Source organism: Leuciscus leuciscus (genome assembly GCF_965113295.1).
Source record: "Leuciscus leuciscus genome assembly, chromosome: 2".
Lineage (NCBI taxonomy): Eukaryota > Metazoa > Chordata > Actinopteri > Cypriniformes > Leuciscidae > Leuciscus > Leuciscus leuciscus.
The window spans coordinates 40,446,092-40,466,556 of record NC_138726.1 but is presented as its reverse complement, the minus strand read 5'-3'; the positions used below and the strand labels follow the sequence as shown (position 1 = coordinate 40,466,556).

Here is a 20,465-nt window from a genome sequence, read left to right as displayed (position 1 = left end):
GTAAAGGTATTATATATTTATACCTTATATTTATATATTTATATTTAGGATTCATAAGCTCACCATTGATGACGTGAAGCCAGAGGATGAGGGTGACTACACCTTCGTACCTGAAGGCTATGCCTTCAATCTCTCTGCCAAGCTCAACTTTTTAGGTAGCCTACTTCCTCTTGTTTAATTATTACTGACAAATGTATGTTTAAACTTTTTTTCATTTCAATTCCATTGTTTAATATTGTGTTTTGTCTTTACAGAGGTCAAGATTGACTTTGTTCCCCGTCAAGGTAAAACAATTAACACAAACAATAATAATTGATCAATCATGTATTTCTAGGAACGACATTAAATCATAAATGCTCTGTTTGACTTGTGTCATACAGTACATTCTTAAGGTAATGTATGTGTCAAAATACTTCTCTTTTGTTTTAGATAAAAAAATATATATTTTGTTTACTTTAAGATCCTCCCAAGATTCATCTGGACTGCATGGGCCGCACCGCTGAATCCACAATCTTGGTTGTGGCTGGAAACAAACTGCGACTAGATGTACCAATTACTGGAGATCCTGCCCCCACTGTGGTTTGGACAAAAGGAGAAAAGGTAAGAGCGATTCATTAAATTTTGTCTAGAATCGATTTTTATCCGATCCCTCTCTGAGCAAATAAGTCTGGGCTACATTTCCCAAGTCTAAGTAGATCTTAGAAACATTTGGCAACAATAGTCTGTACGATCTACTTGCTTTTGGGAAATGTAGCCCTGGTCAGTTATGGCAGAATAGCCAAACCTACCCTTATGAAAAAGAAGTAAACTTCAAGTTCATTTTATGAAGTATACTTAAGTAATGTTCAAGTATATTTTTAAGTATACTTTATGTAGTAAGTATACTAATATCAATGTGTACTAGTAAACTTGTAAGTGTACTATTTCGAAACTGCTTGGGACTAAATTGGTCCACTTTTAGTATATGTTTAAGTGTACTATAAGTGTAAGTAAACTGTACAGAACTAGGTTTCTCATTTGTAATGCATCTGTACTACAAGTAAACTTATAAGTATACTAGTAGTTTACTATTTTAATACTAGTAATTTTTTTAGATTATGAAGTACACATTGAAATGTACTCTCAGTTAACTACTAGTTTAGTAGTTTATACGGCAAGTGTACTTGTAAGTTTTCTTTAAGTGAACATAACATTATACTTATAGTTTACTATTTATATATTATTTTTGCACTTGCAGTATACTACTATTCAAATATATAATTTTTTATGCTTGAAAAATACCTTTAACTGTACTTTAACTTATTTTAAAAACATTAGCTTCATGCATCCTTTTTTATCAACACTTGAATGTCGGTACGTTTCATAAAGAAAGGAAAAATCACAGAGAAATCTGTGAAAAATCAGAGAAAAATTTAATTTTTGTCAAAGACTAGGACTACGCCTTGATCAGATTCAGAACGATGATCATCGAGTCCAACACCCCCAAAGCTTCACAGTCGTTTTCTCTTCATGGGTTCGACATTTCATTTGGTAATATTAAGCAGTTTTGATTTACACGCTGTGTAATATTTGATGATCACCTTATTTTACATTTGCGTGAGCAATCCATAGACGGTAAATAAACGGAGCAATCTGCTATCACTTGTTTCAGCTTCTTCTTCCCCTGTGTTTTGATCCGCAGATTTTGTACTAGAAGATGTGTCATATAGCGCCCCCTACCGTATAACAATGAAAACATGGATAGCTGGAAAATTCAGTCAATGTTGGGAAAAAGACTACCAGTGGACTAGCCTACACAAAAATTCACATACGCAGAATTAGAAACATATGTTTTATGTAAATATTCTAATAAATATTTTCAAACTATGTAAGTTTCATAAGACTGTATATGAAAAACTATGTAAAAAAAGTATAGGCTACTCGATCAAAAGAGTTAACACAACCAAGTAGCCTATACCTTGAATACTTAATTATACTTTTAAGTATATCTCAATCAAAAGATTGAGTACAAGTACAGGCCAAATATACTTGGACTTTTCTCTCAGTACAAGTCATACTAGTAGATACACTAGTCATACACTTAAGTTAAGTGTAATTCTAAATATATTTCTGAGAAGTACATAAAGTATATTTCCAAGAATATAAAATGTAGACTGAAAGTGTACTTTCTTATTTTTAGTTTAAAAGAAGTATACTAATAGAACACTTGAATAAACTTCTTTTTCGTAAGGGTAGACACCAAACATTTCCTTTAGAATGTTATTTAGTTAGATAATCATTTTTATTTGAGAACAAATTCTGTTTGAATTCATCTGCAGTTTGTGGTGTACTGTAATTCTTTACGATTTGCCATGTTGTTGCAAATGTAACAGGAGATCCAGCATGTGGGCTTCAGAAGCCTTGACAGGTAGGTACTGTAACATCTCCCAACCATAACCAGAAAGTCTTGTTGAGGCTCACTGGGACTGGGAGGTTTGTGCTGAGATGAGAGGTTGACACTTCAGTTTCTCACACTTAACTAAACCCCTGACCTGGTTGCCATGGCTTCACAGCTTCTGCTCTGCTCATGTAGGATAGCTCTAAGGAGGGAGAGTCGCATCCTGAACCGAGGCACACATGGACAGTGAAGAACGGTGAAGTGAGTTCGGGCCTTAACAATCCCCGACTGCTTGTACAATGTACATTATTCTGTGCCTTATATGCTTCTTGCTTTGGCTATGATGTTGGATGCCTTGTTATTGACCCATGCTGCATGATGATGATGCAGTCTTGATTGATTTAATCCAGGGAGACACTCCATGGGAACTCATGTTCATATATATAGTCAATAATTATTCTTCATTTTTTAGTGTTTAATTTTTTATTATTTAGTGAAGTGTAGTGCAGTTTAGTTATTTCTTCTCTACTTTAACTGTGGTTTGTCTTTCCCTGGGTACAAAGGAAACAAGCTGCTCTAACATTAACACAAGCATCACTTTGAAACAAAACTCATCATACTTGTGAAATCCCTACACTGCTACAAAGCATCAAGTGTTTCACACACCGCACACTACTCTGTAGAATACTGTGTCTACAAGGTGAGTGCGTCTTTCATGATTTAATGTTCATAAAGTATAAAGTTTGAAAATAATCGGTAAGCACCTTCCATTCATAGGAACTAGAGGGAGGTATTTACCAGGTAATGTATAATATCTGAGATTTCAGATATCTGTAGTATCTATGAGTGTTTTGGCAAGTATTATATTAGATCTTTCTCCATGATCTATTCCTGATTGCCTGGTTTTGAAAATTCAGAGTTGAATGTGAGGGCTTGTGACTGATCCAGATTGAAAACCACTGACCATTTTTTAACAAGTGGTTTTGATTGGTCGATCAGGTGCTGACAGCCTCAGATGGGCGTGTCCATGTGGAGAGTACCAAAGGCCATTGCATCTTTACCATTGAGGGGGCGGAGCGTCAGGACGAGGGCGTGTACTCTGTCATTGTACGCAATCCTGCTGGAGAGGATACAGCTGACATTAATGTCAAAGTTGTTGGTAAGCTTAACCTCATTAGTGTGGGTACGCGTCCCAGCTGTTCTCCAGGAGGCTGAAGTTAGGCCCTAATTTCATTACAGGCCATGTTGTAACACCCTGTTGTACATGAACTCAGAAAGCTCTTTAGATTTCTTAAAACAGTTCTAGGGTTTTTTCATGGCTTCTGGCACACAGCAGAACTACACTTTCTTGTCTTTAGATAATAAAATAAAATGCAACAACAACAAAAAAAGGCCTCAAACTGAACTGTCCAAATCTCTTTTTTGGATCTAGACGTTTATTATCACTCCAGAAATAGATTGCTTCACGTATTGCCATTATGAGGTTTGCAGTACATTCAAATTAATAGCAGAGTGCTGCCATTTTAGAGCAAAATGCCTTTGATGTAACTGTATATTAGCTGTACCGCACTTTGACCCTTATAAAAGAAATGATCTGACTGCACTTTTAATGTTTTACAGATGTGCCAGATCCACCTGAAGCTCCCAGAATCCTTAGCGTTGGTGAAGATTCTTGTATTGTCCAATGGGATCTCCCACTCTTTGATGGTGGTCAGCCAGTAATAGGTGACTTACCGTACAGTACATCTTACGATACATAGTTAATATTGTATCAACAGTAACTCTTTTTGACATCATTACAAGTTCATAAGAACTATAAATGATTTTCTCTCAACCACTAACTTAACCACAAACCCCATCTAACTTGAAGTTAAGTGAAGTTATGTAAACCTATACAACTTAGATATTCTGAAAAATTACCTAATTATATGGCCGAAAAGTCTGAAAATCTCCTTTTAAATGTGCACTTTAGGAAAATGCATGACAACAGTGTGTTCTTAATGTCTTCTAAGGTTATGTCCTGGAAAGAAAGAAGAAAAAGAGCTATAGATGGATGAGACTCAATTTTGATCCTTATAAAGAGACAACATATGAGGCCAAGAGAATGATTGAGGGCGTGGCCTACGAGATGCGCATTTATGCAGTAAACGCCATCGGCATGTCACGCCCCAGTGCCGCCTCCCAGCCGTTTGTGCCAGTTGGTGAGTTTCACTGCTTTGATTTATAACTTTACTTGTGTATAAGGGACACGTTTGTTTCCCCTGCTGTTCTTTAAACCTCTTCTACCAATATTTAAATGTAATAAGTAGTGGCTGCTGTTCATCTCCAGACATGTAGAATGACTTAGGCACATCTTGCCATTCATCTAATTGGTCCATTCAACAGGTTGTGTGTTGTTAAACTGGTCAGAAAAAGGTCGTTTCAGTTTAAATTCTGCGTCCATTTTTTTCTCATCTTTCACATAATCTTCTAGTTAGCTGCGTTAAAAGGATTGCTATCTGTGTAGACTGTTGTCTGTTACAAGACAGCTGATTAGGAAACTATTCTTGGCATCCTCCTCTATAAATAATGGCATGTTAAAACTCTGCAAAGCTGTATCTATGGCATTGTCTAAAGAGAGGAGGGGGCAGGACAGTGCACTTCCTTTGTTGCTTGCCCTGTCGCGTCCATGTGGCCAGAGGAGAAGACCACAGCAGGTGTTACAGAGCGGACAGACACTTTTCAGGAGGCTCTCCTTGGAAAACGTACCAGACTGTAGTGATCCAGAGGCAGAATGACCAAACCAATGCTCCCCAAGACTGCGGAGAAGAAGCCAGCCGAGGCACCACCAGCTGAGACACCACCGGCCGATCCGGTGCCCAATGTTCCAGCAGAAACCAAAGAGCCAGAGCCAGAAGCACCTCCTCCAGAAGCACCTGCACAAGAGGGCATTGCTGAAGCTCCTGTACCTCTAGCTGAGGAGGAGGCAGCTCCTGCTCCTCCTGAAGATGGAGCTTCTCCAGCAGAAGCAGCACCAACAGTACAGGAGGCGGTACCATCTGCAGAAGCAGCCCCCCCACCAGAGCCGGAACCAGAGCCTGAACCTGTTGGCAGTAGGCGTCCATTTCTAACAATCTTTTGGGGAGCTTATTAATGCAGGGACTATATCAGTCTCCATGACATCTTTATATCTCTTTTTATGGCTGTTTTGATCCATCATTGTCATTAACTTATGCAAGAACCATTCACTGATGAAAATGCCATAGAGAGGAATTACCTAAAAACCTAAAATGGTTTGATAATGCCTATCCGCATGTAATCACAGGCTATTGTATTTGGCTTGGGCAATGATGTGCTTAAAACTTTTGTTTTGTTGAATTGAGCATGTTGAATTTTAATACGCAAGTGGATTTTGCGTGAATGGTTGCATGCAAACGTTAGCAAAATTATGTGAGCAAAGAAGGTCCATTGTCAATAGAGTAGTGATGTACTGTATGAAGCACAGACCACTTTCAAAGTCACTTCCAAACCAAGCAGTTTTCTTTTGGTCAACAGTCATCACATCAGAATTGTGTACCCGACCTGAACGCAATGTGAAATCTGTATATAGAAATCTTTCGCTTTGAAGCGAAATTCCCGATAGTACAAATTCCTTTGAAATGACTATGAAAATTTGCTGAATGGAACCACACTTTAAGGCCTGAATAAGTGCACCAAACTGAAGCCTCATCGTTTTACTCTATTTATTTAAGTTAAAAATCAATTGCCGTCCTATTTACAGTGATAAACAGTTGTTTGCATTTCAAGGAAAAGTAACTGCACTCTAGATAACTTGGCTAGATAAGAATAGATGTACTTGGATTTGCAGCAAGTTCCTAGTCTTCATAAATAAAGTTTGACCTGGGCATGTCATTGCCGCTTAAATATGGCACAAACATTTTAGACTGAAGCTTGCTTGCAAATCACAGTAGAGAGCATGTATATCTTCAGGAGGCCCTTATCACCACTGACCTAGTCAACCTCAGACTCATTCAAGCAATGTTGGTTATTCTTGTTTGTAAGGAAAGGCTTACTGTGAAGTAGAGATGATGAACCTTGCTTCTATTTCTATGGCTGCTTGGCTTGTGACAATGCTATGCTCTTCTCACATTATTCAGTGAGATTTTATTGGAGACCAGGGTGATAAGTCCAGGTAAATCCAGCCATGTAGTAAAACGTCTTCAGTACTATCTCTGTATTTGATGGCTTAGTAACAGTGCATAAATGTAATACAGAAAGTGTGTGCACTCAAAATACATCATACACACAATGGTTTTCCTTGCAATCAGCTGGCAAAGCTAACATTTAGTACAATATCATTTCAGAATGGCTAGGTGCAAAAATGCAAACCAGTTTAGTGGCTAAAGTGATAATGGAAAGAAAAATGATAGTGTCAGTTGAACTTTTCCAACAGTTTCACTATGCATTTACTCCAGCTGCTGATATAAAGCACTTGAACAAAATTTTATACAAGAACATCTTTTCTTTTTAGTGGAACACCATCTCATTCTTAAAACTTCCTGTCTACAGCTCCTACCAGCGAGCCCACTGGCCTGTGTGTTGATGACATCAGTGATACCTCTATTTCGCTGAAATGGAGGGCTCCAGAGAGGATAGGCTCAGCTGAGCTTGAAGGCTATGGGGTTGAGTACTGCAAGGAAGGCTGTAAGTCAAAGTTAAAAGCTCAGCTAAATTAGCAAGCCCACAGATTCCACAGAATTGCTTTAAATGCATTTATCAAGAGAGTACAGTTGTGGTCAGAATTATTGGCATCTCTGGTAAATATGATCAAAGATGGCTGTAAAAAAAAATCCGTATTGTTTACCCTTTTGATCTTTCATTCAAAAAATTCGACGACTCATATTATGAAATAAAACACGTTAGCCACAATTATTGGCACCCCTAGATTTTTTTATGAGTAAAATATCTCTGAAGTATATTACCATTAATATATATATATTTAAAAAATGTTTAGCACACCAGGGTGACTAGAAACATAAAATTGTCTAGCTATGACTTCTTGTTTCAAATATGAGGAAACACAAAACCCAAATTCCCTTAATCATCCATCACAATGAGTAAAAGCAAAGAATATAGTTCTGATGTGCATCAAAAGAATGTTGAGCATCACAAAATAGAAAGTGGCTGTAAGAAAATAGCTAAAGAATTGAAAATCCCCATTTTGACCATCAGGGCAATAATTAAGAAGTTCCAATCAACTAAGCAGCTTTTTGGCTGCAAACACACTAGATGGGGTTGGTGCAAACTGGGATAACAAGTACTCTATGCCCACAGTTAAATATACAGCTGGATCTTTAATGTTGTGGGCCTATTTTTTTTGCTGGAGGTCCTGAACATCTTGTTCAGATACATGGTATCATGGATTCTAGCAAATACCAACAGATAAAAATCAAAACCTGACGGCCTCTGCTAGAAATCTTATAATGGGATGTGGTTGGATCTTCTATCAGGACAAAGATCCAAAACAAACATTAAAATCAACACAAAAATGTGTCACTGAGCACAAAATTAAGCTGCTGCCATGGCCGTCCCAGACCACTGACCTGTACCCTGTAGAAAATGAGTGGAGTGAACTGAAGAGAAGAAGCACAAACATGGATCTGGGAATCTGAAGGATCTGGAGAGATTCTGTATGGAGGAATGGTCTCTGATCTCTTGTCAGGTGTTCTCCAAACTCATCAGGCATTATAGGAGAACACTCAAGAGCTGTTATCTTGGCAAAAGGAGGTTGCAAAAAGTATTTAATTATCAATTTTGCCCATTTTTTTAATGAAAGATCAAAAGGATAAACAATGGAGTTTTATTTTTACAGCCATCTTTGATCATATTTACTAGGGATGCCAATAATTCTGAACACAACTCTACTCTACTGTTCAAAATTTGGGGTTCGGTTAGATTTTTTTCTTATGCTCACCAAGGCTGCATTTTTACAGCAAAAATACCGCAAAAACAGAAATATTCTTAACTAGAATTACTGTTTTCTATTTTAATATATTTTACAATGTAGTTTATTCCTGTGATGGCAAAGCTGAATTTTCAGCAGCCATTACTCCAGTTTTCAGTGTCTTATATGCTGACTTGGTGCTCAAGAAACATTTAGTCTTGTTATCAATGTTGAAAAACAAGTTTTGGGGATTTGAAATATAATTTTTTTTGAAATTATTTCTATTTTAGAAATAGAAATTTTCCCGAACTCAAACATTTTGAACGGTAGTGTAGCTTCAGCCTAGTGATATTTGTATGAAATGTATCTCCATCAAACCTATTTTACATATACTCATGTTACAATGCACTAGCATTTATTTCTTATTTTTAGCAATCCTGGTGTAAAAACATTATTTTCAACAGCATCAAAATGCTTTTTAGAATAAATCCTCAATATTCTGTGTCTGAAAACTTTATTTCATCTCTATAGCTGATGAATGGATCCCTGCATTTTCGGGTCTCACAGATAGGACCTCTGTGATCATCCGTGACCTGCCAACTGGAGAGAAGATGCAGTTCCGTGTGAGGGCGTATAACATGGCAGGCCCAAGCCCTCCAGCCTCACTGCAACAAGCAGTCACCATCCGTGAAATCATGCGTGAGTTAAGACCGAGAGTAATCTTAAAATGTTAGGGAAGCCCATTTAAGGGCAACTTTTTGGATCATTACCAAAGGACAAGTCCGAAACCATGTCTTGAACATTGGAGGGGACCAATTTTTTAGAAAGCATAAAGAAATAGAACAGTGAAGGAAATTCTAGGTCTAATTCTAGTTGGGAAATAATCATTTTGCATTCGAGTAGTTTGCATCACTGGATGTTACTGTCAGTGGTTTAACATTTCTATCGTAAAAGTTGTATTAAATGTTTCGATATTTACATCTCTCACTCTCTTTCAAAATTAAACTGACGCTTTGCACTGGAATTCACACTCTGCTTTTGTGAACGGGGGACTCCTCCCCCCCCCCCCCCCCCCCCTCAATGTCTTAAAGGGTTAGTTCACCCAAAAAATATTTCAGTAATTACTCACCCTCATGTTGTTCCAACCCCGTAAGACTTTTGTTCATCTTCGGAACACAAATTAAGATATTTTTGATGAAATCTGAGAGCTGGCTCACTCCTTCATAGACTGCTAGGTAATTGATATCTGCCATCCCAGAAAAGTTAGTAAAGAAATTGTTAAAAGCGACGAGAATACTTTTTGTGCTCAAAAAAAAAAAAAAAAATTACTTTATTCAACTAATCAACTATTAATTTTCTTCCGTGTGGGCCTCTGATGTGAGCGCCACGAAGCATGCGCGAGATTACTGACAGAATTGTAATTTTTTTGGGTGAACTAACCCTTTAAGGTGTGTTTTTCTCTGGGATACAAAACACAATGATTACTTTTTGCACAGTGTGGACTGCAAGAGTTCAATGTTGATTCAATTCAGTTCAGCAACAGTGTCGCTGGGGGAGGGTGCAGTTCTTCTCTGACCTACATATTGGCCTGTTCTACCCTATATAGATTGTGTTTACAGACATGAAATGTGAGGCCTCTTGCTACAGATGAGTCTACTTGATAATAGACTGAAGCTAAAATTATACATGGTAATGTTCAGACAAATAAGCTTTATTTTAAGTGAAGATCCATCTATTACATATCATTATAGTCTAGTGTTGGGAAGGAAATTAGATAGAAAAGATTAGATGAAGATGAAGACTATTATCTTCATGAATCACTTGCATTCTCTTATTGCAGAGCGGCCCAAAATCTGGCTTCCCCGTAACCTTCGTCAAACACTCATCAAGAAAGTAGGAGAAACGATTAACCTGGTAATCCCCTTTCAGGTGAGAAAAGTCATCCTTCAGACTGTGTTTGTGTAACATGCAAATACCTAACAAAATTATGCCGCAGGACATGTGAATAATTCATTTGAACCTCTTTCAAATGCAAACAATTTAGATTAATTTCTTGGCAGGCATCCTCTGAGTGCTATGAAAAGATCCAGCAAAGTTCTCTGTTGCTGTATCCAGCTGCATTATTTGTCACAGAATGAAGCCATTGGCTGTCCTCTTTTGATGCAGACTATGACCTCCAACAGTTTCCATCAGCCAGAGCTTCAGTGTTCGGCTAGACTGTAACTTGTCCACTTGTTTGTTTACAGAACCCAGTTTGTGAAACATAGATCTTCATCCTCTCACTCTATAAATACACTGTACTCTATGGCTGTAATACAATGAAGGAGGCTGCATACAGATGGCAGTCAATGACACAACGAGGCTGAACAGCAGCTGTAACACCCCTGTAGGGAATTCTAGTGTCTAAAACATTCATCCATCCATTTTTGTCATAACATAAGTACTTTTTATGTTTCTTGTCAGTAATATAGTTAGTGAGATGTCTTGACACATTCTTCACCCACTTTTAAGGGTAAACCACGGCCTCAAGTAACCTGGACAAAAAACAATGAGCCTCTGGACCCTAAGCTGGTCAGCATACGAAACAGCGACACTGATACCATCCTCTTCATCAGGAGATCTGAGAGAAAGGATTCTGGGAAGTATGATGTTCAAGTGCAGATTGAGAATGTGGAGGACAAAGCCAATGTGAATATACAGATTGTTGGTAAGTTACTAGGACACACAGCATACACTGTCAGTTTAACCTGTATTTTTGACCATATTTGACACAGTTGCCCAAGAATAACTTGTAGTACACACAGTACAATGTTCAGTTTCTGTTCACAGAAACAGAATGTGTTTTCTTCTATATAGTACTTGTGTCTTTGTTTGCATCAGTAAACATCAGAACGCATTTCGTTCTCTTCTAATGTCAGACCTGCCAGGCCCACCCCAAAGTTTAAAGGTGATGGATATTTGGGGCTTCAACGTTGCCCTGGAGTGGAAACCACCCAAGGATAATGGCAACTGTGAAATCACAGGCTACACCATCCAGAAGGCTGACAAGAAAACCATGGTAAACCCAAACCTGCAAACTAGGGATTTTGCTGAAATGGAAAATTATTTTATTTTATTTAGAAAATGACTGCCCTACCTCTTCTCTTTGATATTGAGTTATACATACTGTATGTACTGTTAGAGAGCTCTGCTCCCCTGCTGAGCACTGTTGGTAGTAAGACTCAGAGCAAAAATTTGAGAAAAAGAGAGTTAGTGGGTTCGTAAGCCTCCCCACACCGACAGCCTGCCATTGTCTATCTAAAGCAGCTAAGCTTGTGATCACTGTCATTGAGTAATGTATGTACACTATTCATCAGTGGCACAGCATTACAGGGACGCTCTGAGTTTATGGCCTCTCTTGTGATATACAGTTGGCCAGTGGCACTGAATTGAGGGCCAGAGGAACAGCATCCAGAACATCCAGTACCCAAAGCTCCAAAATGACCCCTACCGCTCACCACTCCATGGCACCTGTGCCCCCTTCGGTGCAGGCATGCTGTAATCTTAGCCCACGGCCTTGCCCTGATTTAAGTGCTGTCATTATAGTGCTCTCTTTACCCCTTTGTACTCTTGAGCCACTAAAGTTAGCAGCTAAATAAAAAGCACCCGGTTTGGGTTTCACCTCACATTGTTACTAGAGCCAGTCTATTCCTCTCACTGTGTTCAGAGCAGCAGGCAGGAAGACAACGAATTATCAGGTTTCACAGGACAATCTCAATCAGAAATCGGAGATGCTCTGCTGCTAAATATAAAAGCTCTTTAGGCTGCAGGCCTTGGGGCACATTCATAGGCAGGCCATTTACCTGCTTCTGCATCTACAGCTCCCACGGACATAGTAATGACACTTCGGCTTAATACATGTGCTAAGCGATCCTACAACGTTTTCCCCATTATCTACTTCTATAACAATGGCCGGAATGATTTTACAGTGGTATAATCTGACATCTGAGAGCCATGTGACAATGTTTTAGATTGCATTATTAGATTATTAGATATTAGATTTTAGCATGGATAATTGGTGCCATAGTATAGCCACATACTGTTTGCTGGTGACCATATTGGTTCACAATGAACATGAACGTGCAGTGTTTTATGTCCATTTTTATAGTTAAGCTGAATTTTTTTTTTTTTTTACTGAGGTTTGAGCTTTAAAATAAATAGTTCCTAGTACATTTCTGAATGAACAAACACATAGGCTACAACCAGCACAAAGCAAACATGAAACGTGTACAAACAGTTAAATCCAATGCAACCCCAACCTGCAATAAATACATAAATATGATTAAAACATAGCCGAAACAAAATAATACATTTTAAATACACTACTTTTGAAAAGTTTGGGCTCGTGAGATTTTGTAATGTTTTTGAAATAAGTGTCTTTTGCTCACCAAGAATGCATACATTTGATTACAGCTACAATATGTTTGTTTTTTTCGCCGCTAGGGGTCGCTAATCTCTTAGAATAACAAAGGTGTAGGATGACGCATAAGCTGAATTATGGAACTTGTCGTCATGCTGATGGATCTAATAATGTTTATGGATGAGTGAATACATTGATGTTTTTAACATGACTGTGGTATGAAGCATGGCACAATTGCTAATGAGAGTCAGATATCACCGCCACACGCGAGTCCCGCGGATATAAAGGAATAAGTAACGTTACATTTCATTCTACCGAACTACCCGCAAGTGCAGAATTACTACTCACACTGGTCAGTTTATTTGACGAATTAAACTTGTGAGGTAACACAGCGCTGTTTCACTTGGTCTACACTATCACACTAAACAGCATTTTAGTGTGTTGAATGTTATTCTATGTGTTAGTGTGTTGGCTGAGACTAGCAGTAAGCTAGATCAACATTAGAATAACATACAGATCATATTCTAAAATTATATCATGTTGAGCTATATAACATTGATTACATTTATGTACATTTGCTCACCTGTCGAATAAAGTACATGCAAGAGCGGTGTCTCTGTCAAGTCTTGACTCAAAGCTCTGTCAAGTCCAAATTAGTCGCGGACGTGGAGCTCTCGGCATCTCGAAAATGCCACGCTGATACTGATCCTCATTTTAGTTCTCCTTTTGTCCCAAAGTCTGCTTGCCATTATCCATAATGTTTGAACGAAACAACAACAGCATGAGCGTGCTGCTAGACGTAACACAGTTGTCCACGTCTGTTGCCATGGTTACTATGGCAGAAACCATAGACAGTATATAAACTGGACACAGCGACCCCATTGGATTCAACGGAGACAAGTGAAGTCAATTAGAAGCACTAACTTCCTGATGGTCGAGCGTACTGCGCAAACTCAAACTGAGCTTGACAACGTAGATGTGACGTGAGCAACCCGTCTATCTACTAGTAGCTGTACCAAGAGAAATCTGAATCATTCCCTTCCGAAACTTGCAGAGACGGAGAGTGTGAGTAGGAGGTGTCCATGAGCTAGGAGCAGGAGAAACTTTTGCTAAGTATTCTGATTAATTACTTTGTCATTTTGCCTCCACGTCCCCCCGATTGCCCGCGAGCTTCTCCTCCTGTCCATACGGTAATCTCTCTACTGTGCGACAGAGAGTCGCGTGGTTATGACGCAATCGTTAGCCTATTTTTACAAAAACTGCTTCTACGGGGCCATAACGTAAGATACAAGGTAATGGAGCCTTTTATACATTTTCGTGTTTCTTTAGAAATAAATAATGGACAAATGGAGTCTTTAAACGCCTCAGATGTAAAGTTATTCGCTGTCAAAGTGACGCCAAAATGAATGGGAGTCAATGGGATGCTAACAGCAGGTGATGGTCCGCTAGCCAATGGCGGCGCCCGGGGAAACTTCAAAATAATATGAAACCCTGCCCCCCTGGCAGAAACCAGGGATAACGCGGATATTACGTCATTGACAGGCGACAATGCCAGGGACGAGCCATTATTTAAAATTGGAATTTCTCTGAAATTAAAAATCTCTGGGAACTTTTGGGATATAGGAAGTACACAACTGCAGAAAATATGTATTATTATATTATATTATATTATATTATATTATATTATATTATATTATATTATATTATATTATATTATATTATATTATATTATATTACATTTCATTATATTATACGGTAGGGGGTGCTATTACGCATCTTACTGAATCTCTTGATCAAAAGACAATATGTGAAGACGAAGCAGAAACAAGTGATAGCATATAATGGAAGCAGACACATTATGTAAATAACGCGATCATCAACATTAAACAGCATCAAAACTGCCTAACGTTACTGAATGAAATGTCGACCCAGGACAAGGTACAGGACAGTGATTCTTTGAGGGTGTTGATTGACTCGATCTACTCCATCTATGTTTTGATCATCGTTGTGGATCTGATCTGGATGTAGTCTTTGACGGATACGCATTTTTTTCTCAGCTTTTTGCTCAAAATGCTTTTGCTTTTTTATGAAACTTACCCACATTCAAGTGTTGATTAAAAATAATGTATGAAGTTTCATTCTAGCTCTGTTTTTTTATTTTTTATTCTGGGCTCTGCTTTTTCTTTTGGTATATTGCATGTTCAGATATTCATACAAAAAAATATTCATGAACATTTTGTGAAAATTATCAAAAATGCTGGCGCTGGCTGGCAACTTAAAAAAAATGCTGGTGGGGAAAGAGTTAATATGCTAATTTGGTGCTCAAGAAACATTTCTCATTAATATCAGTATTGAAAACAGTTGTGCTGCTTAATATTTTTGTGGAAATTTTGATGCATCCTTTGATTAATAAAAATATTTTGTAACAATACATGCTTTTACTTTAACTATTCATTAATATAATGCAGCCTTGCTGGATAAAAGTATTAATTTCTTTCTTTTTTTTTTTTTTTTTTTTACTTTTGAACGGTAGTTTAAGTACCTATAAAATAAAATAATATATTATTTTATGGATATTTTAATTATTTCCATGAAACAGATATTTTTGTCATAATGTTATGGTCTAGTCAGTTTCAGAGAAGAACAGCTAAAGCTTTTAAACAGTAAAGGGTGGTACAATGTGGTACACAATATATGACTATGTTTATGTGTTTTTTCTTTTCTTCGCAGGAATGGTACACTGTGTATGAACAGTATCGCCGTACTAATTGTGTGGTATCAGACCTGATCATGGGGAATGAATATATGTTTCGTGTGTACGCCATAAACATGGTGGGTCTGAGTCCAGAGCCTTGCCTTTCCAAAGACAGTGCCTACATCCAGAAAACAGGTGACCATTTGTGCCCAGATACACTAGATTCTCATGTCTGCTCACTAGTATGCAGTGAATATAGCAAGAATACTTCTGCTAGAATTTGGTGGTTAGGCTGTTGGTATTTGAAATCTTTCTAATTCCCATGTAGCTCACCCAGATCTCCTGATAAAATGTTTTGGTTCTCTTTACAGGCATTGTGTATAAGCATCCTTCCTATAAAGAGCATGATTTCTCTGAGGCCCCCAAGTTCACACATCCTCTCATGAGTCGCTCAGTTATATCCGGATACAACGCTACACTCAGCTGCTCCGTAAGAGGCATCCCTAAGGTGAGCATGTGTGACCTTACTAGCAATGGTGATGATGCACTATATAGCCAAAAGTATGAGCAGAAAATATCACACTCATTTGTGCTTGTTTAGCATTTTATTTCAAACTGAAAGGAATGTAACTGGGCTTTTGCTCTCATTCAGACACAAGAGCATCAGTGAGGTCTCTAATGGGCTCTGGCTCACAGTCGGCATTACAATTCATCCCAAAAGTCCTCACTTTGTTCACAAGAATATTGTCATGTAGAAGTGGAAAATGCCCAACCTGTTAAGAGTTCAAATTAGTCTATTTATTTTGACCATGTAGTAGAATTGACAAAATCACCGAATCATGTTACCCTGCTCTTGAAATGTTTGACAGCTTCATTTTGTTTTACACATAATTCTGATAAATATATTAGTATCTTAACCCAGATGTTAGCAGGTTCAAAGAAAGAAATAGCAATAGATTTGGATAGCTATCTTATCTATCATTATGTTTATGCAAGAAAATTGGAAAGATAATCTGTTTCTACTTCCATCTGATTGTTTTGTGCAGCCTAAAATCACATGGTACAAAAACAAGATGGACATTACAAACGAGGCCAAGTATCGTATGTTCAGCAATCAGGGTGTGCTGACTCTGGAGATCCGTAAGCCGTGTCCGTTTGATGGAGGTGTGTACATGTGTAAGGCGGTCAACGCAAGCGGAGAAGACTTAGTAGAATGCAAACTGGAAGTTCGCTGTAAGTACTTGCCTCTTGCTCAAGAGCTACTGAGAGATTTACTTAGCATCATTTGGTTGATGTCTCACTGAAAATTGTCTCATTGTTACATACTGTATATTTTATATCTGATTTGTCTAGTAATTACGCTACTGTTTAAAAGTTTGTTGTCAGTATGATTTTTTTAAATGTTTTTGAAAGAAGTAGCTTATGCTCACCAATGCTGAATCTATTTATGATCAAAAATACAGTAATACAGAAATATTGTGACATTATTACAATTTAAATTTTTACATAAAAAAAATTTAAGCAACCATTACTCCAGTCTTTAGTGTCACATGATCCTTCAGAAATGATTCTAATATACTGATTGGATGTTCACGTAACATCATTATTATTAATGTTGATCACAGTTGTGCTGCTTCATTTTTTGGTGGAAACTGGAATAGTCATGTTATTTTTAACATTCATCAGTGTTATATATTTCAGGGCATTTCACTGAAAAAACATGCGATGTTGTGTGTGTGTTCTATCTATCTATCTATCTATCTATCTATCTATCTATCTATCTATCTATCTATCTATCTATCTATCTATCTATCTATCTATCTATCTATCTATCTATCTATCTATCTATCTATCTATCTATCTATCTATCTAATTTATTGTTCAAAAGTTTTAGATTGGTAATTTAAAAAAAAATGTTTTTAAAGGAAGTCTCCTCTGCTCACCAAGGCTGTATTTATGTGATCCAAAATACAGCAAAAAATAATAATATTATGAAATATTTTTACATTTTATTTGAACATATTTTAAAATGTAATCTATTCCTGTCATGGCAAAGTTGAATTTTCAGCAGTGTCACATGATCCTTCAGAAATAATTCTAAGCTATCATTAAATTCTAATCATTCAGCAGCAAACTTTCTTTGCTGCTCAAGAAAAATGTCTTATTATTATCAATGTTGATTTTTTTTTCAGGATTATTTAATGAATAGAAAGCTTTTGTAACATTATACAGGTCTTACTGTCACTTTTGATCAATTTAATGCATCCTTGCTGAATAATTAAAAAAATTTGACCGGTAGTGTATAATGTTAAAAAAGATTTCTATTTCAGATAAATTCTGTTCTTTTGAACTTTCTATTCATCAAATAATCCTGAAAAAAAATTACATAACTGTTTTCAACATTGATAATAATAATAAATGTTTATTGAGCAGCAAATCAGCATATTAGAATTATTTCTGAAGGATCATGTGACACTGAAGACTAGAGTAATGATTCTATAAATATATTTCACAATATTACTGTTTTTACTGTATTTTGGGTTTAAAAAAAGCAGCCTGGATGAGCAGAAGTTTCTTTAAAACAAAACAAAAAAACATTAAAATTCTTACCGATCTAAAACGTTTGAATGGTAGTGTATGCATACGTGAGTGAATGAAACTCACCTGAATGAACGCTGAACATAAGAGCACAATCTTATGATCAATGAAAGATATATGCTGAGACATGTAGATCAAAATCCATCCATGCTGTATTAACATTTTATTTTTATGTTATAAAATGTTAATACGGAGTCTGCTGTGTGTTAGAAGAAGAAAAAAATCCTAGAACAGCAGTTTTACTCAAACAAAATAAAGAAACATGTATGACATGTCCTGGCATACATCCAAATGTTTCATTGTGGTTAATAACTATTGGATTGGACCTAGAGGTGTATCTGAAGGTCCAGAATGGATCTCTTTCTAGTGATCCATGATTCCTGACGTGTGTCACACTTTAATACTTACTCCTTACTTCCTGTTTCCCTTCACATTCCCTACCGCCCTCACTCCCTCAGTGCGTGAGTAAACAGTAAGCTCAGGTTTGCTCTGTGTGAAATGTGTCCAAGGTAAGCATGATGGTGCCCCATGTGTTGCAATCACACCCACACTGCATGCACTTTCTCACTGTCTCAAATCCAGCCTGTCTGGGTGCTTCTCAATACTGACATTGATCGAACTCCGCCATCACGAAGGACATATCTATTCTCTAAATGCACAGCGAGGAGAGGTAATGCTTGCATCCTATGAAGACGTTTGCTGAAACACATGAAACACACATTCATTCTCCTCCTATGATTTCAGTCCAAACTTTTCTGTAACTTCGTTTAGAAATATATATATATACATATAAAACTACATATAAGCAAGTATTCAATGTACATACACATATACTGTGTGTTGCCATGATGCCTGTGTCCTTGCGTCTGATTCTTGAATCCTTCCCTTGTATCTTGAGATGGAGGATATTAGACGCGATGTGAAGAAAAGGACACTAGGAAGCACAATTAAAGAAATGAGAAGCACCCTTGGTCTCCAGATACTGACAGAACTAAGATTAGTGTTGCACATACAGTTGAAGTACACCTCTGTTCAAAAGTTTGGTCTCTGTAAGATTTTTTTTGTTTTTGAAAGAAACTGTTTATGCTCACCAAGGCTGCATTTATTTGATTGAAAATACAGTAAACAATAATATTGTCAAATATTATTACAATCTTCAATAACTGTTATGGAAAAGCTGAATTTTCAGCATCATTACTCCAGTCTTCAGTTTCACATGATCCTTCAGAAATCATTCTAATATGCTGATTTGGTGCTCAAGAAACATTTATTATTATTATCAGCGTTGTAAACAGTTGTGCTGCTTAATCATTTTTTGAAAACCGTGATACTTTTTTTCAGGATTTTTGATGAATAGAAAGTTCAAAAGAACATAGTTTGAAACATAGTTTTTTTTTACTGTTAATGTCTTTACTGTCACTTTTAAACAATGTATTGTGCCATTACTGAATGAAAGTATATATATTTTTATCTTAAAAACAAACAAACAAACAAAACAAAAATCTTACTGACCCCAAACTATTTCAACAGGTGCCCTTATCCATGTTTTTCATCCTGTAATATATAACTTATTGGACATTGAACATTTCCACGGGTTATCTATCTATACGTTTTTAAAGAGTTACTCATTTCAAATGAACATTAAACTTCTCATCTCACAATGTCCAGTGCAGTTGTATATGATCAAAATTAACAAAAATGGGTTCATCCACTTTGAAGATGGAGCTCTGAAATGCATGCAGGTTTGTTGTAGATCACTCAGACGTATAATGAATTATTTAAAAAATAATTTAAGGTAACTTTAGGTAATTCTACAGTGGTAGCCTTTTTTCTTCTTGTAAATGCAGGATGTCATCTAATAATTGTTCTTTCACTTCATTGCAGCTCCAGTCATAAAAGACATCAAGAAATGAGAGAGACGTAATCCTTTTTCTGTCTCCCGAAACTGATCCCTATGACATGTCCGTGATCAAATGACAGAGCAAAGAAATATTTCAGTGGTTTTCTTGTTTTGCTTGAGCTCCCCATTTCTCATTAACATCCCATGTTTGTGCTTAGGTGTGGTTTTCCTTTCTTTATTGCTTGGGTTAATTTTATTTCACTTCATTTAACTGTATTTAAGATCTCTGCTGTAGGGTCTAGTATTTTCTCTTCCACACTCTGATGGAATATATAACGTGCTAAATAAAACTGAGTTTTCTTGAAGCTTATTGTTATCGTCTGGTTTTATTTTGAACATATATTACACATTTGCATTTTTGCTAATTTTCCCGAACACACAGGAAATTTAATTTTTCTTTGAACTATGACATAAATGTGTCAATTAGCAGACACCATCAATTAGCTACCTGAGAAACCAGTCACCCTGGGAGCGGAAGACAGGTGTCTACCGGAAGTTTCCATACATCATGATGGCGCACTCCCCTATCTATGAGTGATGGCCCAGCTATCAAATGCATTCTTCATGCACATG

The 20,465-nt window shown here is 37.0% G+C and overlaps 1 protein-coding gene across 1 annotated transcript in view; it reads left to right on the top strand.

Annotated features, from left to right (window-relative positions):
* Positions 1-20,197, top strand: part of mybpc3 (myosin binding protein C3) — a 41,761-nt gene extending 21,564 nt beyond the window's left edge. Inside the window, exons 16-30 of the mRNA XM_082162616.1 lie at positions 49-155; positions 255-284; positions 461-600; positions 3,377-3,536; positions 3,998-4,102; positions 4,390-4,578; positions 6,926-7,060; positions 8,832-8,999; positions 10,141-10,229; positions 10,812-11,007; positions 11,219-11,358; positions 15,430-15,589; positions 15,766-15,902; positions 16,441-16,627; positions 19,877-20,197. Of these exons, the coding sequence (XP_082018742.1) occupies positions 49-155; positions 255-284; positions 461-600; positions 3,377-3,536; positions 3,998-4,102; positions 4,390-4,578; positions 6,926-7,060; positions 8,832-8,999; positions 10,141-10,229; positions 10,812-11,007; positions 11,219-11,358; positions 15,430-15,589; positions 15,766-15,902; positions 16,441-16,627; positions 19,877-19,905 (1,972 nt within the window). The 3' untranslated portion in view covers positions 19,906-20,197. The remainder of the gene's footprint in view (positions 1-48; positions 156-254; positions 285-460; positions 601-3,376; positions 3,537-3,997; positions 4,103-4,389; positions 4,579-6,925; positions 7,061-8,831; positions 9,000-10,140; positions 10,230-10,811; positions 11,008-11,218; positions 11,359-15,429; positions 15,590-15,765; positions 15,903-16,440; positions 16,628-19,876) is intronic.
* Positions 20,198-20,465: the final 268 nt, after the last annotated feature.